Source organism: Rhamphochromis sp. 'chilingali', assembly GCF_963969265.1.
Source record: "Rhamphochromis sp. 'chilingali' genome assembly, chromosome: 19".
Classification (NCBI taxonomy): Eukaryota; Metazoa; Chordata; class Actinopteri; order Cichliformes; family Cichlidae; genus Rhamphochromis; species Rhamphochromis sp. 'chilingali'.
This window is the reverse complement of record NC_137946.1, coordinates 28,393,331-28,419,370: the sequence shown is the minus strand read 5'-3', so window position 1 is coordinate 28,419,370 and position 26,040 is coordinate 28,393,331. Positions and strand designations below refer to the sequence as shown.

Genomic DNA, 26,040 nt, shown 5'->3' with positions numbered 1-26,040 from the left:
ATTGATGAGTCAGGAAATGAGTTTGGTTTCACTTTGCTTTCTGACATTACAGTTGGCTGCAGCAAGCTTAGCGTCACCACTTTTGCTGACTGTTGCGCCATTTGTTGCCAAACAGCGGTTTTACGCATAAACTTTGGTTTCAGTGGACAAAGCTCATGCGCTTTTTTTTTGTGGTTTTAAGAAAATGTGTCGAAGACAAGGCAGCCACAGACAGAAAGCAGTTATTGTTTCTCTCAGAAGGATCATAATCAGTGCATCCATGCAGGAGAGCTTGACGATGATGAGCCAGCCAGGTAGATTTGGTCTGCAGCAGAGGGTCATCCATCCACACATGCACATTTTCAATAAGATAAACATAATACAATAGACTGAAAACACATCATTAAATAAAATAACAGAGAGGCCACATAGCATTATGCCGCACAACTATGATTTCTTTATTTGACTGATCGCTGCTGGAACAAAACTCTATTTAAAGTTTGTTGTTCTCTACTTTGGGACCACAAAACTTTATCCAAAAGGAAGATAGTGAAACTCACCATGCAAAGAGTGGCAGCCAGCTACCGTAGCTGTCAGGAGTGCTGGGTTCAGCTGTGACTCTTCAATTTTGTTGTAATTTCTCCTGTTTTGTCATGGCTAACAGACCTAAACTACTGGAAAACATCTGGAAAACAAGAAAGAGGCTCTGTCAAGGTTTAGGGCTGGATTTCAGACAGTGCCGTTGGACAGCTCGTCAGTATTGATGGAAATATGAATACGGAAAAGTACCATCCGATTTTGATCTACTGTGGATCTGGAAAGCTTCAGAGTGGCATCGACTCTATTTTTCAGCATTGACTGGCATCCCCGGAGCCCAGACCTCAACATTATTGAAGCAGTGTGGGATCATTTTGACAGAGAACAGAACAAAGGCAGCCAATATACAAAGAAGAGCTTTTAATGTCTTTCAAGAAGCCTGGAGAACTATTCCTGAACACTACGTGACTATGAGAGTTCAGACTGTGCTGCAGAATAAAGGTGGACATATCAAATATTGACTTTAAAGCACGTTAGAATTGTAAAAACTCTATTTTTGGATTAAGAAATTTATTCTATGTATGTTTGCAGATGTTTCAATGAATCACTGAACTCTCCTAGCAAAATATGAAGAAATTAGGGAAATGAGAGATGGCTCCAGACTTTGCAGAGTACTGTAAAACAAGTAACTTAAAACATCACAATCCAGGCACTAAGGATAGGTTTGTAAAAGTATTGAAAGACCTTTATTTTTCACGAGCTTGCAGAGGTACAAAGAGCTTCTTGATAGCCTCACTCACCATGCCTGTGCTGCACTAATCACATGCGCCATTTTTCTTCAGCCTCTAGGGGCAGTGGTGAGCATAGCATTTTTCTAGCCTTTCAGGAAGCACATAGCCCTCTGATAGGCTGTTTATTTTAACATACAGTACTATCGTAGGGCTTTGTACTTCCTGGGTGAAGTACTTCAAACGACCCTGGTTTGTGATTTTAGTAAGTAAAGGGTTCGGTCCCTTAAAGGTTGAAAAGCATTTTTAGATCAAACTGTCAGCTCTTCCTGATGATTTAAAGCCTCGCTTTAAAAGTGACTCACATATGATCTATAACACACTACTAAATGGTTTACACACAGTTATTAAAGTGACAAATTAAAATGTCTATAAGACAGTGATTACAGTAATTACCAAACAACGCAGACTTACTTTTTGGGCTTCATAGTTTTTTTTAAAGAGTAAGTAATTTTAACCTTGTTTAACCTTCAAGTTTTTATGCAGCTGAAACCACGAAACAAGTTTATCTGCAATGAAACCGCAAACAACACACAGACGCTGATATCTCAGACATCAGTCACTGCTCACTTGTTGTCTCAGATGTTTACAGGATCTTAAAGGATGTGGTGGCACAAACAGTTTATGAAGGGAGTAAAACAAATGCAGAAAAAAAGCTTCTGTATAAAGGCCAAATGCAAGATGCAAGTCTTTCCTGTAAAATCATATTTTGTTTTAGACTCTTACAACTACAATTATTTAAAACACCTGGACTAACACTGCTTTTGCATGCTATAAGCTCCCATATAGGTATTAGTGTTTATTAATGTGTAGTGTTTGTAAATAATTTTAATTTCTAATCTACAGATACATTTTATATCTTTATCACACTGTTTTGAGTTGATATTATTTATTTTTCACTTGTCCTTTCAAAGCAGATGTTATAGCTGTGACGTTAAAAATTCATCTGCTCACATCTAATTTGTAGTGTGATATAAATCCTTTACTAAAAGCTTTGACATAGATTTATAAATCATAAATAGATCTGATTAAATATATGAAACCCAAGTTTAATGATCTGGTCAGAGACGTGTTTGTATTTTATATGAAGTTTGTCATTGTCGTCCATAAACGAGTAGCTTTTATGTTGAAAGGTCTGAAACGGAAGTTAAATCAGAGCTAAACACGCAAGTTTCACACAGATAAATAAGACACAATTTTGGAAGAAAATCATATCAAATTGAGGTTAAAGGTTGTTTTACATTTAAAAAGTATATATTAATATAGCCTGTATACCAGCTCCTGGGAAACACAACCAAGTGAAAATTATTAAAACGTTTAATCAATAACCAATGAAATGGTTTATGCTTCTAAATGTGCAAATGTTTTTTGGCAAAGTGCTGAGTAGACTAGATAAAGTGTTTCTGGATGTTCTCATGTTGCAAAACTTGAGCCAGCTTTCTTTGCAGCAACACTCTGCTTTTCATTTTATTTTCTAACAGAGCCCTTTGCGTCTGCAGCGCTCTGCTGCTCCAATGCAGAGGGTTCATTAAAATGAATGAGGAGGAGGCCATGTTTCTACGTGCAGTGCTTGTGTCTTTTGGAACAAAGTGATAAGGTGGCCTTCAGCTGCCTGATATTCAGGCTGTGTGCCAAAGTGTAGCTTTAATGCCCTCATTATTTCATTACGATTCTACTTTCAATTATTTCAAGGGTTAATTGATTGTTTTTGTATTGATTGTATTGTATTCTGAATGTGTGCTTTTTACGGTATCTGTGCATGCCAGGTGTGCTGTTTGGCTTTGGGAGACTGCACACTCTGGTAAACAAACTCTAGTTTAAGGTGCAACAGGCAGAAATCTATTCAAACCACATCCATCCCACTCTCCCAGGTGAAACACCACTGCTATAAATCCGTCTTATCTGAGCTTTTTCCTCTAATATTGTTTATGCTGCTGGATTCTGCTCCACAGAGTCTCCTGTCATGGATAAATCCTCTAAAGCCTAAAAGCTCACAAGAGGTGCAGGAGTCTAGTTCTCTTTCAGACCACTCGAACAAAAATGAGCTGAAATACTATTAAGGATTTTACCCGAGCAACCACACCTGAGCTGATAATAGGGCTGAAACATGGATGGAGTAAAAGATGGACATAGCCTCCAGCTCTCAAAAAAGCAAAAGCCAGCACGGAAGTGAATTAAACATGCATTCTTTTTAATGGCCAGCATGAGGCGACTCATCTGGTTGCGAAAATGAGTCATATTCAGTAGAGCACAAAGTTCATTATGTTCCTTTGGTTCATTCTACAAGTCAGAAAGGAGGATTATCGAGGGTGGGTTCAACAGTGGTAAAAACTCTCAGCTTCAGGCTCCATAACGAGACGTTATAACAAGTGTGTGATGCTACGTCCATCTTTTATGCCATCTAATGCCAAAATTCTGCCACACTTCCTCCTTTTCTTACAGAACACTCGTGCTACAGCATATGAACTCTGGTCTCCTTTTGATGTGCCTTATAGTGGAGACTTCCTATAGGACCTACTTATTAGGGGTGCAACAATACTCGTATCGATATTGAACCGCTCATACAGTGCTTTTGGTTCGGTACGCATATGTATCGAACAATACAATTTTTTTAAAATTTATTTTATCAACTTTTCTTCTGACGACGCTGTCTGTGTTGAGCGCTCAGTGGATCTGCGTTCGACTACTCCACCTAGGCTGCACCGTCGAGTGCAGATCCACTGAGCACAGCGCAAGACAGAAGCTAAGCTCATTGCAACATGGCAACTGCCTCAACCTACCCGAAATTGAACCTCCCCCATCCTCATTCAGATTTGGCATTTGGAACTATCTTGGTTTTCATGTGAAGCATGACCCTGTTGGTAAGCGCGCCATGGACAAAAGTAAAACAGTATGTCGGATGTGCCACGCAATGCTCAATTGGTGGGAACTAGTGTGTTAGCGCAGTTAGCTTGTTAACGTGTTGACGCTGTCCAGCCCCACGCACGGGGCGATCCGCGGTAGCTCGTTAACTGAGATTTGCCGTGTTGTGGCGTTAACGTCACTTCAACGAGATTACCGCTGACAGCACTAGTGGGAACAACGAATATGACTGCACATTTATGCAAAGACAAGTGGAAGCAGACAAAAACAACAAGCACGCATGCTACAAACTTTACCCGAGACATGATTCTCATTATGGGGACTTGATATGTTTAATGTGCTGCTGAGAATATAGCCCAGAAGAAGGGTATAGCTTTTATTTTGGAAAGAGCCATTTCTCTTTTCCAAAGATGAGTGATTTCTCAATCAGATAGATTTATTTATTTTTTATTATTTTGTTGTTTCAGCAACATTAAATTTAAAAACTGTACTTTTGAGTTAAAATATATATTTATAATTTTAATAAATGACAAATTAAAAAGGCATGAACATTTTTTTTTTATAGAAAAAATATCAAACCGTGACACCAAAGTATTGAACCGAACTGTGAATTTTGTGTATCGTTGCACCCCTACTACTTATGTGTTGTTAAATTAGTTCATGTTTAATCTGATTAATGATTAAGCTGGTCTACCAAAATTAATCTAATTTTCTTTGGAGGTCCCCTGTGCCACCCCTTGTAAACGCCCCTGATGTCAGTGCGGTGGAGGTGTTTTATTTTGAAGGAATTGACAGGAAGCGTGACGGCTGTCTGGTAGACGCTGTGTGCGGGACGGTCGCTGTAGCGCATTCCAATGTGAGCAGAGATGTAACCGCTGTGCGGACTTTGTTTCCCAGCCGTGTTCAGCCGCAATTTCAAGGAATAAAATGTCCAACTTGAAGGAGGCCAGCACTTGTCCTGACGGCTACAGGGCTTTAAGCGCGAGTGAGCTGAGGGAGCTTTTACAAAACGACGACAAAATGGACCAAATCATTCGCCTCAATGAGAAGGTAGGGATCCTCCGTGCTCCCCCCAAGAACCAAAGTGCCGAGAGTAATTTGCTCTGTGTTGGCGCTTCGTTAGCAGTACCTCCTATTTTTTAGCACAGTTTTTGGGGGTTTGTTTGTGGTCATTGCTGAATATTCTGCTGTTTGTGGTCTTCATATTTGGTGTGCGGTGTGTGAAACAGCCCAGCTTTCAGTGCACGGCTCATCGATTGTCTGCGTGGCGAGCGGTCGGATTTCCAATTCGTTCTCATTAAACTCCGCGCTATTAATATTTGCGGTGAATGATTAATTACTGAAGCGAATGTAAAACTCTGGGATATCTCTGTGTTTGGTTCGTACAAGTGGTTTATTTCAGTCTGTAAACCTTCTCACTGGACAGGAAGCTTCGTATCGTGGTCTTGAAGCCCCCCCACATACGCGCCGTCATGTGGCTTGAGTCCTCGCTCCGAATTCCCTTTGAGAAATCTCGCATTGCAGATTTTTTTCATTTGCATGTGGGGTTAAACTCGAAGTGGAAGATGACTTTAAGAGAAAAACTAAAGTAATTACATGCTATTAAGTTCGGCGATATTTGAATGTACATAACGTTACACATCCGAGTAAAATTCCCACTTTTAAAACTGGATATGCTTAATCTTTTCGCTCAAGAGACACAATTGTAAGTTAAGCGGCAGTACTTCATTAAAGAGTTGTGTTACTGCAGTAAACTGCATCTTGGTGTATTGCATTCAAGCCGAATTGAGGAGTGGTAGCCAATCTTTAGAAAACGCCCGAAGTCGTGTTTGTAGGTTTTTGTAAATTTGCGTGGAACCGTGGTAAATATAAATTGGACATTTTCTAAAGGGAGTAACCACTCTGCACTTTAGAGAGGCGCATTTCCAGGGGGGTTGCATGGTGATTTTTGTGGTGTCAAGCGACACCACATCTCTCTCTCTCTCTCTCTCTCTGACACTCACACACAGACGCACGCTCATACTCATCTTTCCATCACTTAGTTATGGTAAACCTCATGTACACCTAGCTAGCGCGTCTTATCTTACCCAAGCTTTCAAGAAATCCGCATATTCAACACAGTTTCGCACCAATTCCTGAAATACTCGTGACCTGTAATGTATTGACCTGTGTTTCTGAACATGCATTTTCCAACATTATTTTTTAAGACATCTGATCAGTCTGGTATGCAATGATTTGTGTCCATCTACATGACATTAACATTTTCCCCTAAAGGTCAAAAAAGTCCACACTCGGAGGCTGGGTGGTTTGGTTGGTTTAGTGAATCATTTACAGCTCACATCAGAGACCACCATTTGAGTCCCACATGTCAGAGTTTAACACTATTAATATATGGAAAAATGAATTATCAAATAAAACATGCTTTTAATTCTCACTGAAAACTACTCTGTTAGGGTTAAAGACTTAAATAAAAATAAACTCTGTAGTTGTTACGGAACAGCTAAAACTGCTGTTACACTCCTTTGAAGTCCACTGCCTGGGGCGGATGCTTATTTGGTGCATTGTAATGTAAATTCACCATGGACAAAACACAGTTACCCTCTGAAGACAAAATTTTCATTGCTCTGACCCAAGCCAACCATTCGATGATTCACATGGCTATTAAAGCTGTTCAGTTTAGGCCTTACACACTAGTAACGTTTAGGATATCAAACCATCTAGGTTTAGAGATGACCAAGCTGCTCATTTTAGTTTAGAATATAAAAGAAACTGGATCTTAATGCCTAAACACACCTATCTCTTAGGTTTAACAGACTAAATACTACTCCTAGAGCTGGTCCCAAGCCCGGATAAATGGATAGGGTTACAAACATGCAGATTGTCAAAAATTAGATTTCTGTACCGGATTGAGGCCTGGGTTAACAACCGCTGGTGCTGCTGTCCAACAGGGTGCCGGTGGAAGCTGTGTTACTGTTGGCTGAAGACAAAGGAAGCGGAAATGGGGAAGCCGTGTTAGAAGGCAGCGAGAGAGATGGGGGTGAAAGTGGGGCTTTAACGGGAAAGAGCTGGCTCATGTGATGAAAGGTAGGTAGATTAGGGTTAGGTGCAGGGACCAGGTGTAAGGAAAGCAAGGTTTGGAGACTTGGTGGCGGAAGGCAGCTTGGTTTATTTTAGGGATTAAACACTAATCAGTTTAGTTTAGAAAAAGAGCATTGGTTGGGTTAAAGCCAGTGGTTGCCATGGAGAGTGTGCATCCATAGCCCAGTTGTTTGGGGTTTTTGTGTGTTTTTCTGTGAGATCAGGCTGATGCATTAGGATCTAATGAATCAGACACTTGCAGACAGATCTACACCAGTTGTAACCAGACGTCTTTTTCTTGGGCCCCATTCGGATGAGTTTTGCCTTGGGGTTGCTCAAACAGAAAAGGCTCTCAGTTGGGATTCAGCAGCTATAGAATTGCAGTGCTTTTTCACAGCCACGGGTAGAGTAACAACAACAGCGTGTTCACTGAAACGTAACCATTGTGGATTAGTCATCCTCAAACACTGCAAGTGTGCTTAAATCGATGGAGCTAAATAATTAAGAAATGCAATTATTTTGCATTTTGTTTGCAACCCTCTGCATTGTAGCAGCATAAAACACAGTATTACTGAGACAGAAGCATGAGAGTCACATCATTAGAAACGACCCTGGCTCTGTGTCGTAGATATAATTAAAACCTGGAGTTTTGAGCAAGTTGGTATAATGAAACTAGACTCGTGCAACAGGTCTTATTTCTGATGCGCTGTTAGACAGTTTGACTTTGGGAGGGCTCTATGAGAGTAGGGTCACTTTGGGAGCAGCCTCAAGTGGACATTAGAGGAACTGCTGTTCGGGGTATTTTTGGGGTTGGCTTGGTTTTTAAGCTCTGAACGTTGCTGCTTCACTGATGTATGGGATTAGTTAATAACAATAATAATGCGGAGCTTAAATTGGTTGAAAAAAAAAAAATGAGCAGCTACCAGTCTACCAGTCAGGTTGACATCTGTGAGAGCCATTCATTCCTCTTTTGTTCCTGCTTTTGTTTTGTTGTGATACGTGTTTGAATACCAGCTGTGTAATGCATTACTGCAGGATGCTTAACAGTTTCTGACATATTCAGCAGGAATTAGAGCACCGATGTTGGTAGGCTGAACAAGACCCACGTGTGTCCGACTGTATGACATAAAGGAGAAACGACTGCAAAGATGTTCGGAGCGCACAGCTTGTGGGAACATCAGAAATCGCTCACACGATGTGACAACAACACAGCGACCCACTGGAAAGCTGATAAAATGTCAAAACATAAACTGTAGCCTACACATGCCGTAATCACTGCTTGCTGTTTCATTAACCCTTATCAGTGAGGAATGGTATCTGAATCACTCTTCAGACTAAATGTGGGGCGAAGGTGGTGTTTACGTGGAACCTGAGGGGTATGCTCCCAACATAGTTCAACAAAGCCAGGCTTTCTTTGCTTTAGCTGGCTCTAGCTGGACTTTCTGCTTCAGGGTCTGTGTACGCTCACATAAAAAGGGGTGTGTCATGCATCACATGACTCTTCTTCCTCAGAAAATGATCCCCGCGAGAGATGTTATCAGATTATGATGGTGATTTAAAAATCTGTAAAGAACATGAAAAATGTAACAGTGAAAAGCAACAACATAGAAAATGAGACAAGCTATTAATGCTGCAGAAGGTCATTAATCTGGTGATTTAGCACCCAGAGTGATAAAATAAACAAAGAAATCAAGTTTTCTATGTTAATGCTGATTTTTATCAGTGCTGCTGTTTTATTTCTAAGATGACAGCTGCACATTAGAGCTCTGAAACTTGGGACTGGACACATTTAAGCATTGAATGTTACTGTCTCATAGCCTAATAGAGGAGTCATGGAAATAGCTTTTGTTTCCTGGCAGATCAAAGTGAAATTAATTTGAATGATTACACAGGTATTTTCACTGTGTGTCTATGTGTTCTTGTAGCTGCAGTTCAGAAGTGTAAAAGGGACCTCGCAGCAGATTAGAACCGACTATAAAGACTGTTCATACATTTTCTACATCACAAAATTAACACAAACACAATCCTGTGATAATGTTACGGATTTTGCATTTTATCCAGCGGGTTTACTCAGGTACAACTTAGCAGCTTGCACATATAAAACATATTTGCCCAGCAGATTATCCGTATTACACTTAAATCATGTTATAAATAAAAGAATCAGTAAAAAGCGTGACGCGTTCAGCCAAGACTTGCAATGCAACCTGCTCCTAACCAGGTTGGGTGTTCAGCACGAGTTGCCATGGTGATTTAGACACTTTCATGACACAGAACTTAAATAATCGAATCATTAAAAGAAAACAAACATAAATAATCAGTCTGACATTTTATTTTACTGCCATGCATCATCTGTTGAAGCCTTAAAGTGTGAACCTGAGCCAGTCTTTAGTGGTTAGTTCAGAGGAAACTGCTTAAACAAATTCTTTAGAGTCATATCTCAGTTAATGTAATATCTCAGCTGGTGTGAAGATTGTATAGAAGATTGTATAGAAACACATTTTAAGCCTGTCTTAGGGGTAGTTTGATCTGTCCAAATAATATAATGTTAAAGATATGGCATTGAGTCTTTATGGTCCCGTGCAAAGACTCAGAACACCTTTTCCCATTTACAGCAGTTATTTTAGTTATGCATGAGAAATGTTCACTTTAAACAAGAGGACACAGGATAAAAATGCCACTCAGTCCCACATGAAATGGGATACCTGACCACTCTATTTATAATCAGCCACACAACAAGCTTCATGCTGTGTTGTATTTTCAGTTGCGCTTCATTACTTCATATTCGGATGTAGTTTTTTTATGTCTGGAGATCTTTCCACTTTGCTGGGCTCTTTAATCTTGCAGACTGGTAAAAATCATCCTCGGAGGGGAAACCAGGTAGAGACAGACCTCACGTAACCGCTAAACTTCAGATCTAAGTCATCTTCCCAGTGATTCTGTGTGAACATGAGAATCACAACTAGCTGAAGACTTGGGGGAGGGGATGAGAGCGGTACATTAAACATGGGGGGTGGGTTTATGTCGTGGAAGCTGTCAAGTACTGAGCGCTGGCATCCAATAGATTCATTTACCTTCTTTGTCTTTGAGTAAAATTACTCAAAATTTGCTTGACAAAATTTCATGAAAATTGGTGAGGAGGTGGTGTTTGGGTGAAGGAGTAACCCATTACATTTTGGTGCAGACTGGATGACTTGCTCAAGGTGAACTGCTCTCCCTGAGAATCCTCCTAGTTCTTTGATGAGAGAAGGTTTGAATTTTAATCTCCATTTTGCCTTTTTAAAGGCTATTGAGGGTTTTCCTGGCTCAGAGTGGGCCTTCAGTGGAACGTCATTAAACTCGGGTGGTCTGCAGAGAGTCTGCATTGTTGTTCGACAGAAATCTTTGCATTTCCCCTTAAATCAAACCACAAATCCCACATGATAAAGTCTTAGTAAAGGAAAAGCTTCACTGTCAGTACATGAGTCATAGGTTAAAAACAGAGGTGTACAATTGTATTTAAAAATTCAAACGCTTTAGAGCCCTCTTTTGTAAATAAAAGGAGGGCTTTTTAATATCTCGTGTACTTATCATTTACACATTCTTCAGGGTATTTTGGAGAGTGCTGCTAGTGCTGGTTTGAAAGCTTTATTGTTTAATCTAAAAGCTTAGTTTCAGCTCCTCTTCCTCAGAAAGTTGGTATGACGATAATGCTGCATTGCTGGTGTAGACCTCTAAAGTGCCATCAACCGCGAAGCATCAGTGTAGCTGCCACCATGTAGCTTCAAACTTCCATTTAACGCATTAATATAACTGAGAATTTTATTTTATTTTTTTATAAAATGCTTTTGTTGGGTGATAAAATCAGGACTTTAGCTATGATTTTACATGACTCTTAATGCCCATGCAGTCATCTGAGTAGGAGCGAGGCCGATAGATGTAACGTTATCCCCTTTATCTGTTTACACCAAACACACACTGGTTTCTCATTTGTTGAGGAGATGTTACTGTTGGGATTGAACCATAATTCACTGCATCATCACTTTTTGGGATACTGGGATACAATCCGGACCTGCACTGGGTATGGTTGGGTTAATGCTTGAACTGATGCTAGTACCTGGAATTCAATGCTAGTACCCTTTAGTATTTAGTATTTTATTTAAGTTCAGACCTCCCGCCCCCAGCCACCTCCTCCAGTTTTATCAGAGGGAATACTGAGGTGTTCCCCAGCCAGCTCAGAGATGTAATCTGACAGCCTGAAGAAGAAGATGCCAATGTTTCACTAGCTGCATCATGTTCATTCATGGATTCACTTTTCAGGCTGTGAAACGCAGTACACTCTTCACCTTTTGGTTAGATTTTGTTTGATCAGGTGTCTGATGTGCTGTCAAGACCAGCTTTGCAGTTTGTGTTACAAATTTTGCAGACGGCATCGTGTAACCTCGCGCAAGATTACTTTGGGGTTGCCGCAGCAACGATTGCAGTTTGTTTGTTCGTCAGCACGTTGCAGGAGTGACGTCACTAAAAGCAGTTTTTTGTTGTTGTTTTTTTACGGTTTATTAAATGCATGACATTTGTGAAGTTAATGAATAAATGAGAAAATAACGGTGATTTTTAAAAAAAAAAAAATCAAGCAGCGTTATTTGATATTTTTCTCCTACATGTGGAGATTAGTACAGCTGCCTGCTGTGACCAAGAAGAAAAAAAAAACGCCCGCTGTGAGATAAGTCAGAGGTAAAACAGTTTCAGGCAAGACAGCCAAACAATGAGCTAGAAGAAGATATAAAGCTCTGAGAAGAGTGGGCGAAACTCGCAGTGGGTTCACAAAATCTGCAGGGGGGCGACGCCACATTACACACTGTCGTTTGATCCATTATTGTTTTTATAAAAATATTTTTCTATCTCGTTTATGAAAGTCTTCATAATCATACAAGCTGGCTCCGTGACAGGAGACTGTCAGCGCAACACTGCTTCCTTTCTTGCAGGTACATACTCGGTGTTGCGTGAAGAATTCTTTAATGGAAAAGACTTTTAAGGCCTTCAATTTCTTCACAGACTGAGTTGTTAAATTGGCGGCTTGAGCCTCGTTTAAGACAACAGGAACACCTTTTTTATTGCAGTTTACGTGGCAGAAGAAAACAACAATGCGTCGCCTCGTCTTCTCCAGTGCAGAGTTCCTGACTCTGAAGTGTCATTTGTCTTGGGCGGTAAACACCGCCAGCCTATGCATCGGAATACAGAAAGCACTCCCTCGCTGAAGACTGCAGCAGTTGTTGTTTGGTAAACTGGGCGGACCAGCCGAGGCAGGAAATGCGTCCGTTTGGATTCTTGTTTAAGGAAAGAAAGGAGCTTTATTGGAGTGTGAGTGTGAGTTGATCTGTATTATCTTTTGATTTCTGAGAATGAATGAAAAGAAGATCTGACATCCTGTTTTTCAGCAGCTCAGACAGTCATCCTTCTTTCGACCTCAGGGCAAATTCTGCAAATTTTTTGAGACTCATCCATCCTTTTGATGACCCGGAAAATGCGAGACAGATGCACCGTGCAGCATGGACTCAATGCAGAGGGCTTCAGGCCCAAAGAGGCTGACCGCTGAAAGTGAGCAATTGAGCAAAAAGAAAGTGGCGGGAATGTGTGAAACTGACTCTTTTAACTTTGTGAAACTCACAAAGTGGCATTGTGTCTGTGTTTGAGACGCCAGCTGCTATTGCTGGGACCAGACTTAAAGGGAGTGGCTTTGATTTTAATAATTTATGGTGGTCTCATGCTCCAGTGACAATATCACATTTACCACTCCTCCTCCCCATTTACCCAGATCTTACTCCTTTATCAACATTACGGCTGCAAACAACAGCATTTTATAGTTATCACACTTGATGTTTTTTTGTTTTCTTTTAAACCTTGGCGTTAGCTTTCTTTTATGTTCCTCTTTCTTTACACAGCAGTTTTTGCTGGTAGCCATTCGTTGTGCTTGCGATTAGTGATAGTGTGAGTGGCTGATCCTCGCTTTTCCCTCATAGCACAAAGAAACTGTAGAGGAAGAAAAACAATATACACTGTTCAATTTAAAAAAAACCCAGAAAAACATGAACATTAGAAAAATATCATGTTTTCTTTTTAATGAGAGACAGTGTAACAATATTGTGGTGAAATAATGAACATGTGACTGAAATGCATCACTTTAACTGTTTAGGAATTTGAGGCATTTTTATGCACCGGCCATCATTTTCAGGGACTCAGAAGTAGTCAGACTAATAACTGATAAGCAGCATCATGGCCACAGAAGACCAGTCCCCCCATTCTGTTAATTCATGACAAATTAAGTCGATTTCAGGAGCTGAAATTGCAACAGGAGCGCCAAAGGGATGTGAATATATGTGAAGGTGGCCATCAGGAGACTGAAGAGCCCAAATAATCTAGTTATTTAGAAGGAATCACAGAAGACAAAGTGGATGATCACAGAATTATTATTTAAATTTCTAAGAAAAAAACCTTCACAATATTTAGTGTGTTGTCAAGAACACTTGAGATAATAGGTGTATCATTTTTAAGGTCCACAATCAGTTTCTCTCACTGAAGTGTTAAAAACATCCTTCTAGTTAAATTTTTTGTCCACTTGCTTCTGAGCCTCTGAAAATGAGGCGCTATGTATAAAAATGTCTGTAATTCCTAATGCAGGTGATGCAGTTCTTTCTTGAATTACAGCACAAAGTCTGCAATTAGCGTTTTGATGGTTTATACACACCACAGTCAAAGTCGGAGGCAAAATTGCAAGAGATGTGTCATTGCCCAAATACTTTCACTGTTCTGTGCAGCACTGTGGCTGCACAGCTGTTCATGAGCCGGTTGTCACGAGAGTCTTTGCATGTATGAGGGAAAAATGTCAGCTAATTTAACACTAATTGTTTTTCTTTCCCCTCACAGTTTCAGGAGCTCCAGTTTGACAGGGAGATGCTGCTGACCTCTAACCGGAGTTTGGCCGAGGAGAGCCTCGCTCGGCGACCTCGCCTTAATAACGGCAAGCTCCAACTGGCGGAGAAATACCGGGAACTGTCCAACCTGGCAACCACATGCTGGGAAAAACAGAGTCAGCTTGGTAAGTTTGCCCCCACCGCCGAGGAGACAAAGACGGGGAGGGGGGAAGGCCAGTTTTGGGTTTTTCTTTCTTTCTTTTTTTTTTGGGTGGATGGGGTGCCAGCGCAGAATCACTGTCAAGACATAAGTCAAGACGAGTGTGGTTGTGATGACAGGGTCACTGGTTCAGAGTCCAAAACCGGGTGAGTAAATATGGGCTTTCTAAGTGAGAGTGCAGCACTGAATTTTTCATTTTTCTGATGATAGCCTCAGAGATTTCAAAAGGTTCAACCAAAAGAAAAAATTCCTCAAATCCAAAGGAAAGGTTTCATCCCAACCACTTAAGGTTTAAACTAATTACACACGATAACCCACAGCGGCTCCTCGTTGTCTCTTCCCCATGTGATTGCACTAAGAAACACACACTCGCTGTTGCACACTTTGAGACACAGAAAGCAAAACTAAATGTAAATCACGTTTGACTTGATGCGACACCCTCGCTGGTTCAGAGGATGAGATGATGGAAGTTTCACGTCGGGAGTGCAGCAACGCTTCAGAGTGTCAGCGAGACGAGCCTTCAACCGCCTCGGCGTGACTGGAGTTCGGTCATGGGAACGAAATGGAGCATATCAAATGCCAGCAGGAAGCTTGCAGCAGTTGTCAAGGAATTTGTGGGGTGAAAGGGGCCTTGTCTTTGTTTAGGGAAGTCATGCTTTTGACGGCGCGGCAGCAGCAGAGGATGTCCTCTAAGCCATGCTCCTAAATTTTTAAGCCTCGTGAACGAGTTTAGACATTCCTCCAAGAACAGTTGATAAAATAAATCCTGCTGCATGAGTTTCCATAGGTAATGGCGGCTGCTGCTGCTTATTTGTAAACCTAATGTGTGAGTTTGTATGGATCAGGTCTAGTGCGTGGTTTCTGACACAGCTGCCGGCCAGCGGTTGAAGTTGGAACTTGGGTGGAATTTTAAACTTCCTGTCAATGTGTTCACGTTATTACACAGATGCTATCCCACCTCCCCTGCAAAGCAGGATGGGCGGGGGTCCGTACTTCCTCTCCAAAACATCTGATTCTCATTTGGTGCTGGAGGAGTGTGTGTGTGGGGGGGGGGGGGATGAATGAGGCGAATAATCGTAGCGGAGACAAACGTCGGAGTGGATCAAGGCAGACAGCTGTATTGTTTAATACATCCTGCAGTTTGGTGTAGGGAACGCTGGCCTGGGTGAGCTGTAGTTGTAGTCCCCGGGTGGAGCTGAGGCCTTGAGTGTTTCTGCTTCAGTTTCTCACAAATATTATTGGCATTGTTTTCCACTGCTGCCTTCTCCTGTTACACTAGAAACCAAGAGCTCTGACTTCCATGGGATGGAAACCCACTAAAAACATGAACATATTGTGGCTTGTTCAGAAATATTTGTTGAAGATGTTCTTTTATGACAACCATCAGGTTTCTAGAGAAAAGGAGGAACAACACTAATGAGCGGGGGGAAATAAATGAAGAGAAACTTGAGATCGCTGGAATGTGACACAAAAGAGGACTATGTTGCCAAAAGAGACTCCAAAGCTGGGATTAATGTTCGCAGATCACGCCAACTTAACTGCCTAACCAGACCAGTAAGATTTACTAGTTGGACCTCTTTAAACGGCAATATTTGTAAACATAAAAGTTACCTGTGTGTGTGTGACAGGTGTGGAGGTGAAAACTAATCTCTGGACCAGTCTCCAGTTGCACTGAAAACACAAATTAGCCCAAATAGAAACTAGTGTTGGTGTGACTTTGCACAAACTGGGTAGTGTTTAACTAGTAAACATTGACAAGGTACACAGTACTGATGGGGTACTTATAGATGGCTGCTCACACTCAATCAACAGCCCTGTTTCAAATTTAAAAGTAGTCACCATGAAAGAGAGGGAAAGAGAGAAATTACGGCTACTAGAGACCACTACTCTACATCATCCATTGGTTACTGAGGTCCCATTGTGCAGCCTCAAGCTGTTACTGTGTTAACATCATAGATCAAGTGTGCAGAGGGTCAGTTTACCACTGCCTTTTGTAGCCGGAGGAGTTGCCCCCTGCTGGTCAGTAGAAGTAATACAGCTTTAACCCCTTCATTTAACAAACAATTCAAGCCAAAGGAAACCACAAGGCTTGGTTAGGTTAACACATTTCTGTTATAGAATTTCCTTTTGGGTTTACCAATATAGGTTAAAATTACATATTAATCAGTATACGTGAACCCAACCTTAAACAGGTCACTGGGAAACTTGCAGATATTTAGAGGTTGAGCCACTCATGTGTTAGACTCACTTTTCAGACTGAGAACCTCTGACCTTGAGGCCCAACAATAAGACATTAATGCATTATTTAACAAGTACTCTGCACTCTGTCTGGACCGCAACCGCGTTCGAACTCCGCCTTAGTTTTGATTTCTGTTACTTGATTTCTGCTACTGTATCTGTGCACAGACAGGCAGGCATGTAACTAGAGACTATCTTCTGATGTGATCGCTACAGCTGTGGCGCCACTGACTTCTCATATTTAGATGCCACATAAAGAAACTTTAAACGAACACTTGGATGCATTCAATGTACGTAAGAGTTGGCGACTGCCACCCTCTGCAACCCAGATAAGCAGCAAAGGTTGGATGGATGTATAAAATATGATGTGAAATATAAATAATGTGGATCATGGGCGTAAACACAGACCCCTTGGCTGCCTCCTCCTTCCATACCCATTTACTCACTACTTTAGTAGCCATTTTCACACAAACCTTTATTTTTCCCCAAACTAAAAACCCACCAAATTATTAAAAAACACATTTGTGGCCAGTTTTTCTGAGCGTGTTTTCCATGATGAATTTCTTGTGGCTCAGGAGATGGAGGGAGTTGTCAACTACTCTAAAGGTCAGTGCTTCAGTCGCTCGCACCTCCATATGAACACCTGAGCCGAAAAGGTCTGTTTGCTATTTACAGATACTTAAAATGACAGCAGCTTCAATCGGTCACGATATATGGAAGCCGCTGTAACTGTAAGTTGTTTTTAGTTGGAAGTCGGTCCACAGTTACAGGCGCACGCGTGAAAAGAAGTGGTATCTTTGCTATATTTTACTTTGAAAAGGATTCTTGGACAGCCTATTAGCAAAGCAGAGGAAGTCCAGCTGAGGCAGGTAACTGTACTGAACAGCATTTCAAACTTTGGATTTCTCAGTCAAGTCACATTGAAATCAAGCTCAAACATCAGCTGATAGCATTTCCAATTTCCTGGATTATCGATTGCATCTGAGGGGAACAAATCTCTGAAACTGTCGATCGGCTGTGTTATCAATTCTCTTTGTTTGGGGGTCGGGGAAGAGGCTTCTTGGGCCGAATCTCATAATACTTAAAATTTTTTTACATTTTACAGTCTGGATGCCGCTAGTTTCATGTCACAAATTTGCTCGATTAACTGCATCGTTCTTTCAGTATCCTCATAGTCTTTTGTTAATGAGAAAATAATTACTGCAAGGAAACGCTACCTGGTAGTGATGTTCCCTTCGCCCTGCCTTTGTTTTCTCGGTTTTTCAAATGAGGCATTAAAAGCTTTGCTTGGGTATCACAGCAGGGAAAGATTGAATTATGGGTACAATAACGTGGACGTTTGACAAGAGCTATATTTGTCCTTATTGCTCCATACTGCTCTACATTGAAACACAAGAACAATGCTGTTTTCTTCTTCTGTGTGGGTCGTCAGCTTTTGAGGAGGCTGATGTTTGCCCGAGGCACATTAGCTCCAGTCTTATAGAGTGGTATCATGTATGTAGCCATCGAGTGCATATTTAATTAACCTTTCAGTGGTTTTCCCCTGGGTTGACAGCTTTGCGGTGGGCCTCAGCTAGGGAGTTGGGGGTGGGGTATCTTTTGCCTATCAGCTGCTCTTTTTTCAAATTCAAAGCTGAGCAAGAGTCACCCCCCCATTGATTTATGTGGTTTAACCCATATATGGAAGACTTTATTGCTCTTAGAGCAGTAGTTCTCCTTTTTTATAGATGCCTAAAGAATTCAGACCCAATGATTTTTAAATTTAAATAGTCTAAGTTGAAATTCACATTAAATACAGGTTGTTGCAATTGCCAAACGTCACCAAACTCTTGTTTCACCTTATAGTTTTCATCCAGTTGGCCTCAACTGACCTGCAGTGGCTCAACAGTTTGCTGGTGGGGCCCATGGTTCATTTTGAGAAACACTCTCTCCTACAGTAACACAACGAGCTGTCTTCATTTAAAATAACCTTGTCTTTATGTCGGTTGTCTCTGCTTCCTGCTTGCCTCTACTGACTAGAAGCACAGAGTGAAACAGACATGCGGTGAAATCGAGAGCACAGGAGAGACTCTTGTATTGCGGTGAAGTTAAACTAGTACACAAAGAGTATAAACGGTACACATGTAATATGTTATCTTGACTTCCGTGATAAAGACAGAAAGACCGAGAGCAGAGGAGAGAAACTGTAAACGAGGACAAAACACATTAGAGACTCAACCCTGAAACACAATCCTGAAATTAAACTAGTGCACATGTTTAAAAAAACAAATAAAAGTAATGCACAGTCTTCACATGAGAAACGTGGTGAAACCAGGAGCAGAGGAGAGAAACCAACTGTAAAGACTGTACTAGTTTCATTTCAGGACCGTGGAAGCAAAGTGTATATAAAAAAACACAAATCTAACATTTTTGGTGTCTCTATGGAGGGGACAGTCTGTCAGTAGTTGGTGGGAACATTTGTGTGTATATTTCTTTATTTTTCAGTGATTTCTGTTGCGAACATTGGCAGTATGCAAGTATAAATGGTTAGAAGCTGCTTTTGTCCCTTTCTGGAATCAAGGGCCCATTATTTTAATGATTACTGATTGGTTTCACAGTAGATCTGCCACCTTAATTACTGCAAACTGGAAATATGTTGTGTAAGGTGCCAAATCTTGACTTGTAGCAATAGTAAATGAGGAGCACATGAGGACAAAATGGCCCTCTGGAAAGCGATGGATGATCTCATAGTCCTTGCCTGTTGCAACTGGGAACCATTTTACCCACTGTTAAAGCTATAAACTATGTAGACTTCATATGAGGTTTGATTTTGAAGAGATATCAAAACTTTTGCCATAGCTGAAAACATGAAAATGAGGCATGGCAGCTTTGTAACGCCGCTTGTCAGCGCTGCGAGCGGAACGGTTGCTGGCACCAGTTTAATCAAACCGTTGTAGGTAGTCGGATCGTTGCGGATCGTTTGAGGCCATTGAATGTTTTCAGCTGTTTGAATTCTGTGGTTTACTAACAGCGACCTGACTGCACCTTTCTTTTATATCCACGTGCCAATCGCTTTTTTACGTTTTTTAAATTTTACAGAGTAATAAGAATGAAAGTGCAGATATTAATATCCTGTCATAAAGCAATTTATAAAAGCAGTGGCCTCTCAATAAGTTCTCTTTACACCCACATGTTCAGGACAATCAGAGGTCAGCATTAGACGGGACTGTACTTGCTGTGTCTTGTTTCATACTTGTAGCTGGGTGTGGTCATTAAAATGGGATTATTGGCTTTCTTGTTGCTATCATAGCAGATCTAAATGAATGGGAACTGTGAGACGGGGCTTTTATGTTCCCTTCCTTTGTGGACCCAGCTGACTGAGACTATCCAGCACCTCTGCTGCTGGAGAACAAAGTGCCTAACCAAGCTTTTTGTTCGGGACTTTCCATACTCTGATTTAAATAAAAAGGATTACACCCTCTGACTGAAAGTCAACAAGTCACTTGTGGGTTTGAATGATTTAAAAGAGCTGAACGTTTCTTCGGGTTTCTCTGCGTGTGGATTTAGACATTTATGAGGCACTTGGCCTTCTGATATCATTCACTTTTTGACTGTGTTAGTTGGCTCAGTGTCTGTTGCATATTTTAGAGATTCAGAGTGAGTGAAGTGGTGTCAGAGGAGATGCAGAGCAAAGTGAAGATGCTGAGCGTGTTGCACTCAACTTGGGTGCATGTTTCTACCTCCGCTTTCAGCTCGAGGGCTGCACGTGTGAGTATTTAATCCAGGCTATCGGTGTGACCGTTGTTGGCTGCTTCACCACTTGCCCTGTACTGACCGGGTGGTGTTTAAACACTTTCTTTAGCAGCTCAGATATAACTTAATGTGCATATTGATTTTCACAGGGGCAGCACTTTGAGCAGAGATATGCAGACCTCCCTTTTCCAATGCACAAAGCAAACAGCAAACACAATGAGGGAATCTAACTGTCAACAAAAGACAAGTGGGAGCAAATCACAGGTACAGACGATCAACCACAGTTGGAGAACAAATGAGGGCGGAGCAGACGGTCACAAAGGAGGGAAAAGTTAGATTAGACATAAGAGAAAACTAACCTTCAAAGTAGAGCAGGAAATGACGAGGGAACAAATGCCACTAATTTCAAAACAGAAATCATCTCAAACACCCAGGACCCCAGAAATAGGAGCTAAAACCCGTCACCAGGCACCCACCCATGGACCTCGGTATCCTGTCCCAGGATCTGGCCCCTAGGTTATTTGTTCATAGGGTTTTTTATTCTTTTTTCTTTTTTTCTTCAAACGTGTTCAGTCTGGCCTCTTATCCAAGACACTTTGCTTTGGGCCACTAAGGCTTCTGGGAAAATTCAGCACCACCACATTGTGTCCACCACAGTGAGCTGGTGATTTTTGGATGTATAATGGTGACACTAGTGGGGACAAATCAAAGCAAACATCATCTTGTCTTCACTAAAATTAGAAACTAGTGACCAAGCCCACGAATGCTCATAAGGAAGGTTACTGAGGTCATGAATCATGAAAGCTGATGGGTCAGTTTCTCATAGAGGTCTATATGATTGGACCTTTTTGCTGGTGGGGTTTTTGCTGGCACAGATTGGACCTTTGTGGGGTGACTAGGCACATAAGCACAGTGAGTCTGCAGACAGTAGGAGTCAGAGTTGGCTCATCTTACAGACATTTTGGGCCTATTCAACAAAAGTGATTTAAAAACCTATTTTGTCCTTGCAGGCCATCAAATGCAGTTTTAGATTGTCTGTCTGCAGGTGGATCTGATTCCTGTTGGGTTTGTATTTATTTAAAAAAAAAGGCATCTGTATCATTGTAACAAGAAAGCAAGTGCACAGCAGCAGGAGTGTTCGAAATGGGCAAAATCGAAAAATAGATTGAATATGAAGCTGCGAGCGGAGGTCTTCAACTTGTCGGGCTCCAGCATTAGAGAGCGGTCTTTTTTTTTTTTTTTTTTTTTTTTTTTTTTTTTAATAAATAGGACAGGGGGAATGAATGAGAGAGAGAGGGGGAGAGAAAGAAAGAAAACCAAAGGGGAGAAGAGACGGTGAGAAGGGGGGGGAAGAGAGAGAAAAAAAAAAAACTCCTGGGTCACCTGTATGGAGAAAAAAAAAAAACAAAAAACAAACAAACAAAAACAAACAGAGGAGACAGCAAACAACAAAGAGCAACATAATAATAGAGAAAACAAAGCACCATCACAATAAACTAGCTAGTCATAGATATCAGTATTTACTAAGTAATAAACGATATTGTGCAGCACGCAAGATAGACAGCGCACAGTGTGCTTTGAGGCAGCAGCCAAGAAAGCTTTAGTCCGCGTCTGTGAATACCCATGTGTGCATACCTGTGTGGATCAGCATGCTTGTATTCCAAAGGTTTCTCCATGTAATGATCTGCTAGGGAGTGTGGGGGGGGCCACAGCCCCGTCCTCCAGGGTGTGAAGCGGGTATGGAGGAGATCAAAACTCCAGACATCCAGAGGCCCCCAGAACACAAGAGACCATGGAAGACCAACAGAGGGGCAGCCGCGCCACTGTTCCAGTAAGAGCTGAGGAGAGTCCCAGATGAGGGCTCGCCCAGCAGCCGCGGAGCAGAAGTCAGGGGGAGTTGCAGTGACGCGCCCGTGAGCTCCGCCGGCCCCCAGCTGCGCCTGAGTGACCGAGCCCTAGGCCGAGAGGCCGGGGGCACCCCACCTCCAAAGGGGCCCGAGCGAGCCCCAGGCCCCAGGCCCCGACAAGCGGCCGCCAAGGAGTGAGCCGGTGTGCACCCGGACGCCCACCCCCAGACACAAAGAACCACCAACACACCGACACCTGAGGGAGTCCGCCACCGGCAGGGGAAGTGGTGGTGGGTGGAGATAGGCCTCCAAACCTTGGAGGGCCTGAGGTGTCCCCAGAGAGGTGGCGTCTGATACCCAACCTGACATATAGACACAGACATACAGGCACACACAGACACAAACATCCATTCCCACCCTCATGCTCTCATATGCACTCACTCCACACTCAACCAACGTGGAGACAGACATAAAGAGACGCTGTACACACAATCACACTCCCCAAGCGTACTCTACAAACCGGGTCTAGGTACCCTTGCCCCTGGAGGGGGGAATTGCACCCAGACCCAGGTGGTGTTACCCTTTTCCCTGCGGTGGGGAGAGGCAGACCACCCCGACTCCGCAGCAGCAGGGAGGCCCCACACCCCAGACCGCAGTCGGACGGCCAACTCCTCCTACTAGCCCTCCCGCTCCAGCAGGCCGCAGAGAATGGGGGTGGGAGAAGACTCCAAACCTCCCTCCACCCGCTCATTGTAGTGTTGATGCATATGTGTTCTAAGGTGCAATTAAAACCCAGGAGGGCATGGAGCTACCTGCCAAGGAGCAGCAGGTAAGCGCATAGTCCCTCCTGCTAGCCCTCAATGACTAAGTGTATTTAAAATTGAGAGGTGGGCAACGACGTCAGGGGTGAGGTATACACCCTGATGGTGATTTGGACTCCGTGATTGTGCCCACCCCCAAGATCCTATATGTATGTGTAATGAGAGTGTGAATAATGTGAATGTCTAAGTTGTGGGATAAAATTGAGGCAGAGGCAGCCAGAAGGGGACGGGGGGGGGGGGGGGGTAGCCTCCTCTGCACCCTGGTGACATACCCCCACTCCAAGGCCCTGCATGTGTGGGTGGTTGTGGAGGAGCGGGAAGAGGGAGGCAGCTGGAGATGGGGAGGGAAGGAAGGGAGGGGCAGGTAACCCCTCCCTGGGGCCAGCTCCCCCACTGACCCCAGTAGGCACTCCCACCCTCCGCGACCCGCCAGGGAAGGGGGGCCCAGGGCCATCAGACCGGGGCCCAGTGCAGTAGCGCCCCCCGGCTCCACAGAGCCCTGGACAGTCCACCCAACCCCACCACAGAGAAAACTGCACCCACCCCACCAACCACACATCTTCCAGACTACATAAGACGGTAAACGCCCAGGCTGAGATCTTCCTCCACCTCTCCTGTATCTCCCCCTCCTGCAGAGAGTTCCTGAGAGAAGAAAGCTCCTGCAAGATGTGACCATCCCCCCCACCAGTTGAAGAGCCCCCCAGGCGGCTCGATGCACCGGCGGCACCCTGCTCCAGGGCCGGGCCCCCATGCACCCACCCGCCCACAACCCCGGCAACACACCAACCAGGACCCGAGCCCCCGAGGCCCGGCCCGGGCCCCAGCCCAGAGACGGAGCGCCCCCAAAACCTCACGCCCATCCCGGACCCACCCAGGGGCAGCCAGGTTGCCAGGTCAGTAACCCACGTCCGTCAGCACAGACCCTCCCCTAGCCCCGCTGCACGCAGCCGCGAGGAAACAGTCACCTGAGAGCCAACAGAGCCCTCAACCGGAGGGAGCGGTCTTAAAGCCAAGTTTAATCCCATGAGCTGTGCTGACCGTGGAGGCTGGAGAAACATCGTTAACCCTCAAAAACTCAAAGAGCAGAGAGTGAAGGGGCAGGGAAAAGACGTGATCGAAGGGCCACAGCAGCAGATGGGAAAATCATCTTTACACTTCAAATCTTGTTTCTTTGGCTTTCAGCAAAGTGCTAGTTTCTGTTTTGAGCATTTTTAGAAGAAGCTGTGAAGCTGTTATCACACTTGTGTAGCAGTTTGTTGCATTAGAGAGGACAAACACAAGGCTGATGTGCTGCAGGCGGTCTAATTCACTGCTGCTGACTTGCTAGTTAATTTTCAATCCTCTGATACATGCAAGTCCTGCAAGGGCCCCATCTGCAATACCGTGACCTATTTGTGTGTGATCGGCGACAGATCACTTCCCCGACATCTTGAGCTGCGTTTCTTAACTTGATTTCTTGTGTCAGTGCAGCAAATTTAGCAACCTTCGAGGGGAAAAAGATCGCATTAGCTCTTGTGGAGCGTTGGCTTCCACATGTTTGTGTTTCCAGCTGCTGCTCCATTAGTCGTACTCATTGATATTCCGCAGCCTTCGACCCGAGAGGACATTATCAGCAGGACAGGCGTGCAGTGTGCGAACGTGTCGTGCTTAAAGGCATAAATAGACTCTAATAAAAGCCATTTCTGTTGGTCATACAGAGTAAATCGGTTCACTGCATTCCCAGTTCACTGATCGGCCGAGCTAACGTATCGCTTTTCGGCATGCACACCGGAACTATGAACAAATTTATTTATTTATTTTTAGCATGGTTCACTGGGTTTTATTCATTTATTTCTGGGGATAAAAGCAAAGAAATAAAGGTTAAATAGAAATCATCAAAAGAGAATAAACACTGTAAAGATAAAAATGGAATCTGGCACAGCAAATAAGAAAACTGCATAAATAGGATGATGATAATATTCATTTAACATCAATAGCAGTTACATATATACACGCACATGCATGGACATTAAATCAGCCCTGACAGTCTCACAGAAGTCTCTGTGATGGAGTTGCTTTAAAATCGATCTGAGAACAATCCCTCAAATATGAATCCAGCACTTTTCAACTACTCGATGTGTTTAAATCATCATTAACCATACCAAATATGTGATTGATTGATTGGCAAAATCACATATAATCACTTTTGATTCTCCAAAAAATGATTTACAGTGCTTAGAATCAAAGATTGCGTTTATGGCATGAATTTAAAATAAAGATCAATCTGCATAAAGATCAGTCTGATCTTTCAGTTGAGCGGACTGACTTAAAGTGTAGGTAAAGCAGCTTGTTTCAGATGGTGACATAGCTGCACTGGTGCTTATTATAAATCAAATTAGGATTGTTTTGTACTGTGAATCATACTAAGCTACTCTGTTAGACGCCCAAGATTAAAAATATGAAGCAGAAAAGGGCAGAATCATGATCTTCCGACTGCACACACACCTCCAGGTTCACTCCCGCCCCCCACACACACCTCTACATGTGTCCGATGGGTAGGTTAGAGGAGCAGGTGGGCTTTTTGACTCACTGCTCTTTCAGAGCCCACGGGTCTTTTGCACTTTGCCCTGGTGCACTTCGTCGACCAAAATAGAAGATGCTAATCGCACCCACAATACCAGAGCCCAGGACCTACCACAGATCACTGTGCTTGTGCAGCAAGAGAAGGGACTTTCTGACTTTTGGTTGCCGCGATGCGTTATATCATACTGGTGTTGCTAACGATGCACACTTGCGGTGTCTCCTTGAAGGCATCCTTTTGTGTCACACTCTGCTGTAGACGTAAAGAGTGTCAGAGAGAAGTGTGAAGTCTAGGTTAAATGTCTGATCGTCTCTTTCAGAGAGTGAAAACAAGTTTCAAGGTGAGGAGAGATAAAACTGATCTCTCATTTTCATGTGCAGCGTTAAGGATGTTTCTGCCTGCCGATCACAGCGGGGACCTGCACTGCAGCAGTGCTTTTTGTGACTGCACACTTGTCTGCAGAGAATTGACTTCACAAACTATACACGCAC

At 42.9% G+C, this 26,040-nt stretch overlaps 1 protein-coding gene across 5 annotated transcripts in view; it reads left to right on the top strand.

Moving 5' to 3' along the window:
• Positions 1 to 4,977: 4,977 nt before the first annotated feature.
• The window catches only part of vps37d (VPS37D subunit of ESCRT-I), a 49,171-nt gene continuing 28,108 nt past the window's right edge, over positions 4,978 to 26,040 (top strand). The window contains exons 1-4 of one of the 5 annotated variants that reach the window (XM_080867528.1): positions 5,090 to 5,216; positions 12,341 to 12,581; positions 12,692 to 12,818; positions 14,145 to 14,316. In XM_080867528.1, the coding sequence (XP_080723654.1) occupies positions 14,172 to 14,316 (145 nt within the window). In that variant the 5' untranslated portion in view covers positions 5,090 to 5,216; positions 12,341 to 12,581; positions 12,692 to 12,818; positions 14,145 to 14,171. Of the gene's footprint in view, positions 5,217 to 12,340; positions 12,588 to 12,661; positions 12,819 to 14,144; positions 14,317 to 26,040 lie in introns of all 5 variants that reach the window. The other 4 variants (XM_080867526.1, XM_080867527.1, XM_080867529.1 and 1 more) reach the window with 4 other exon arrangements.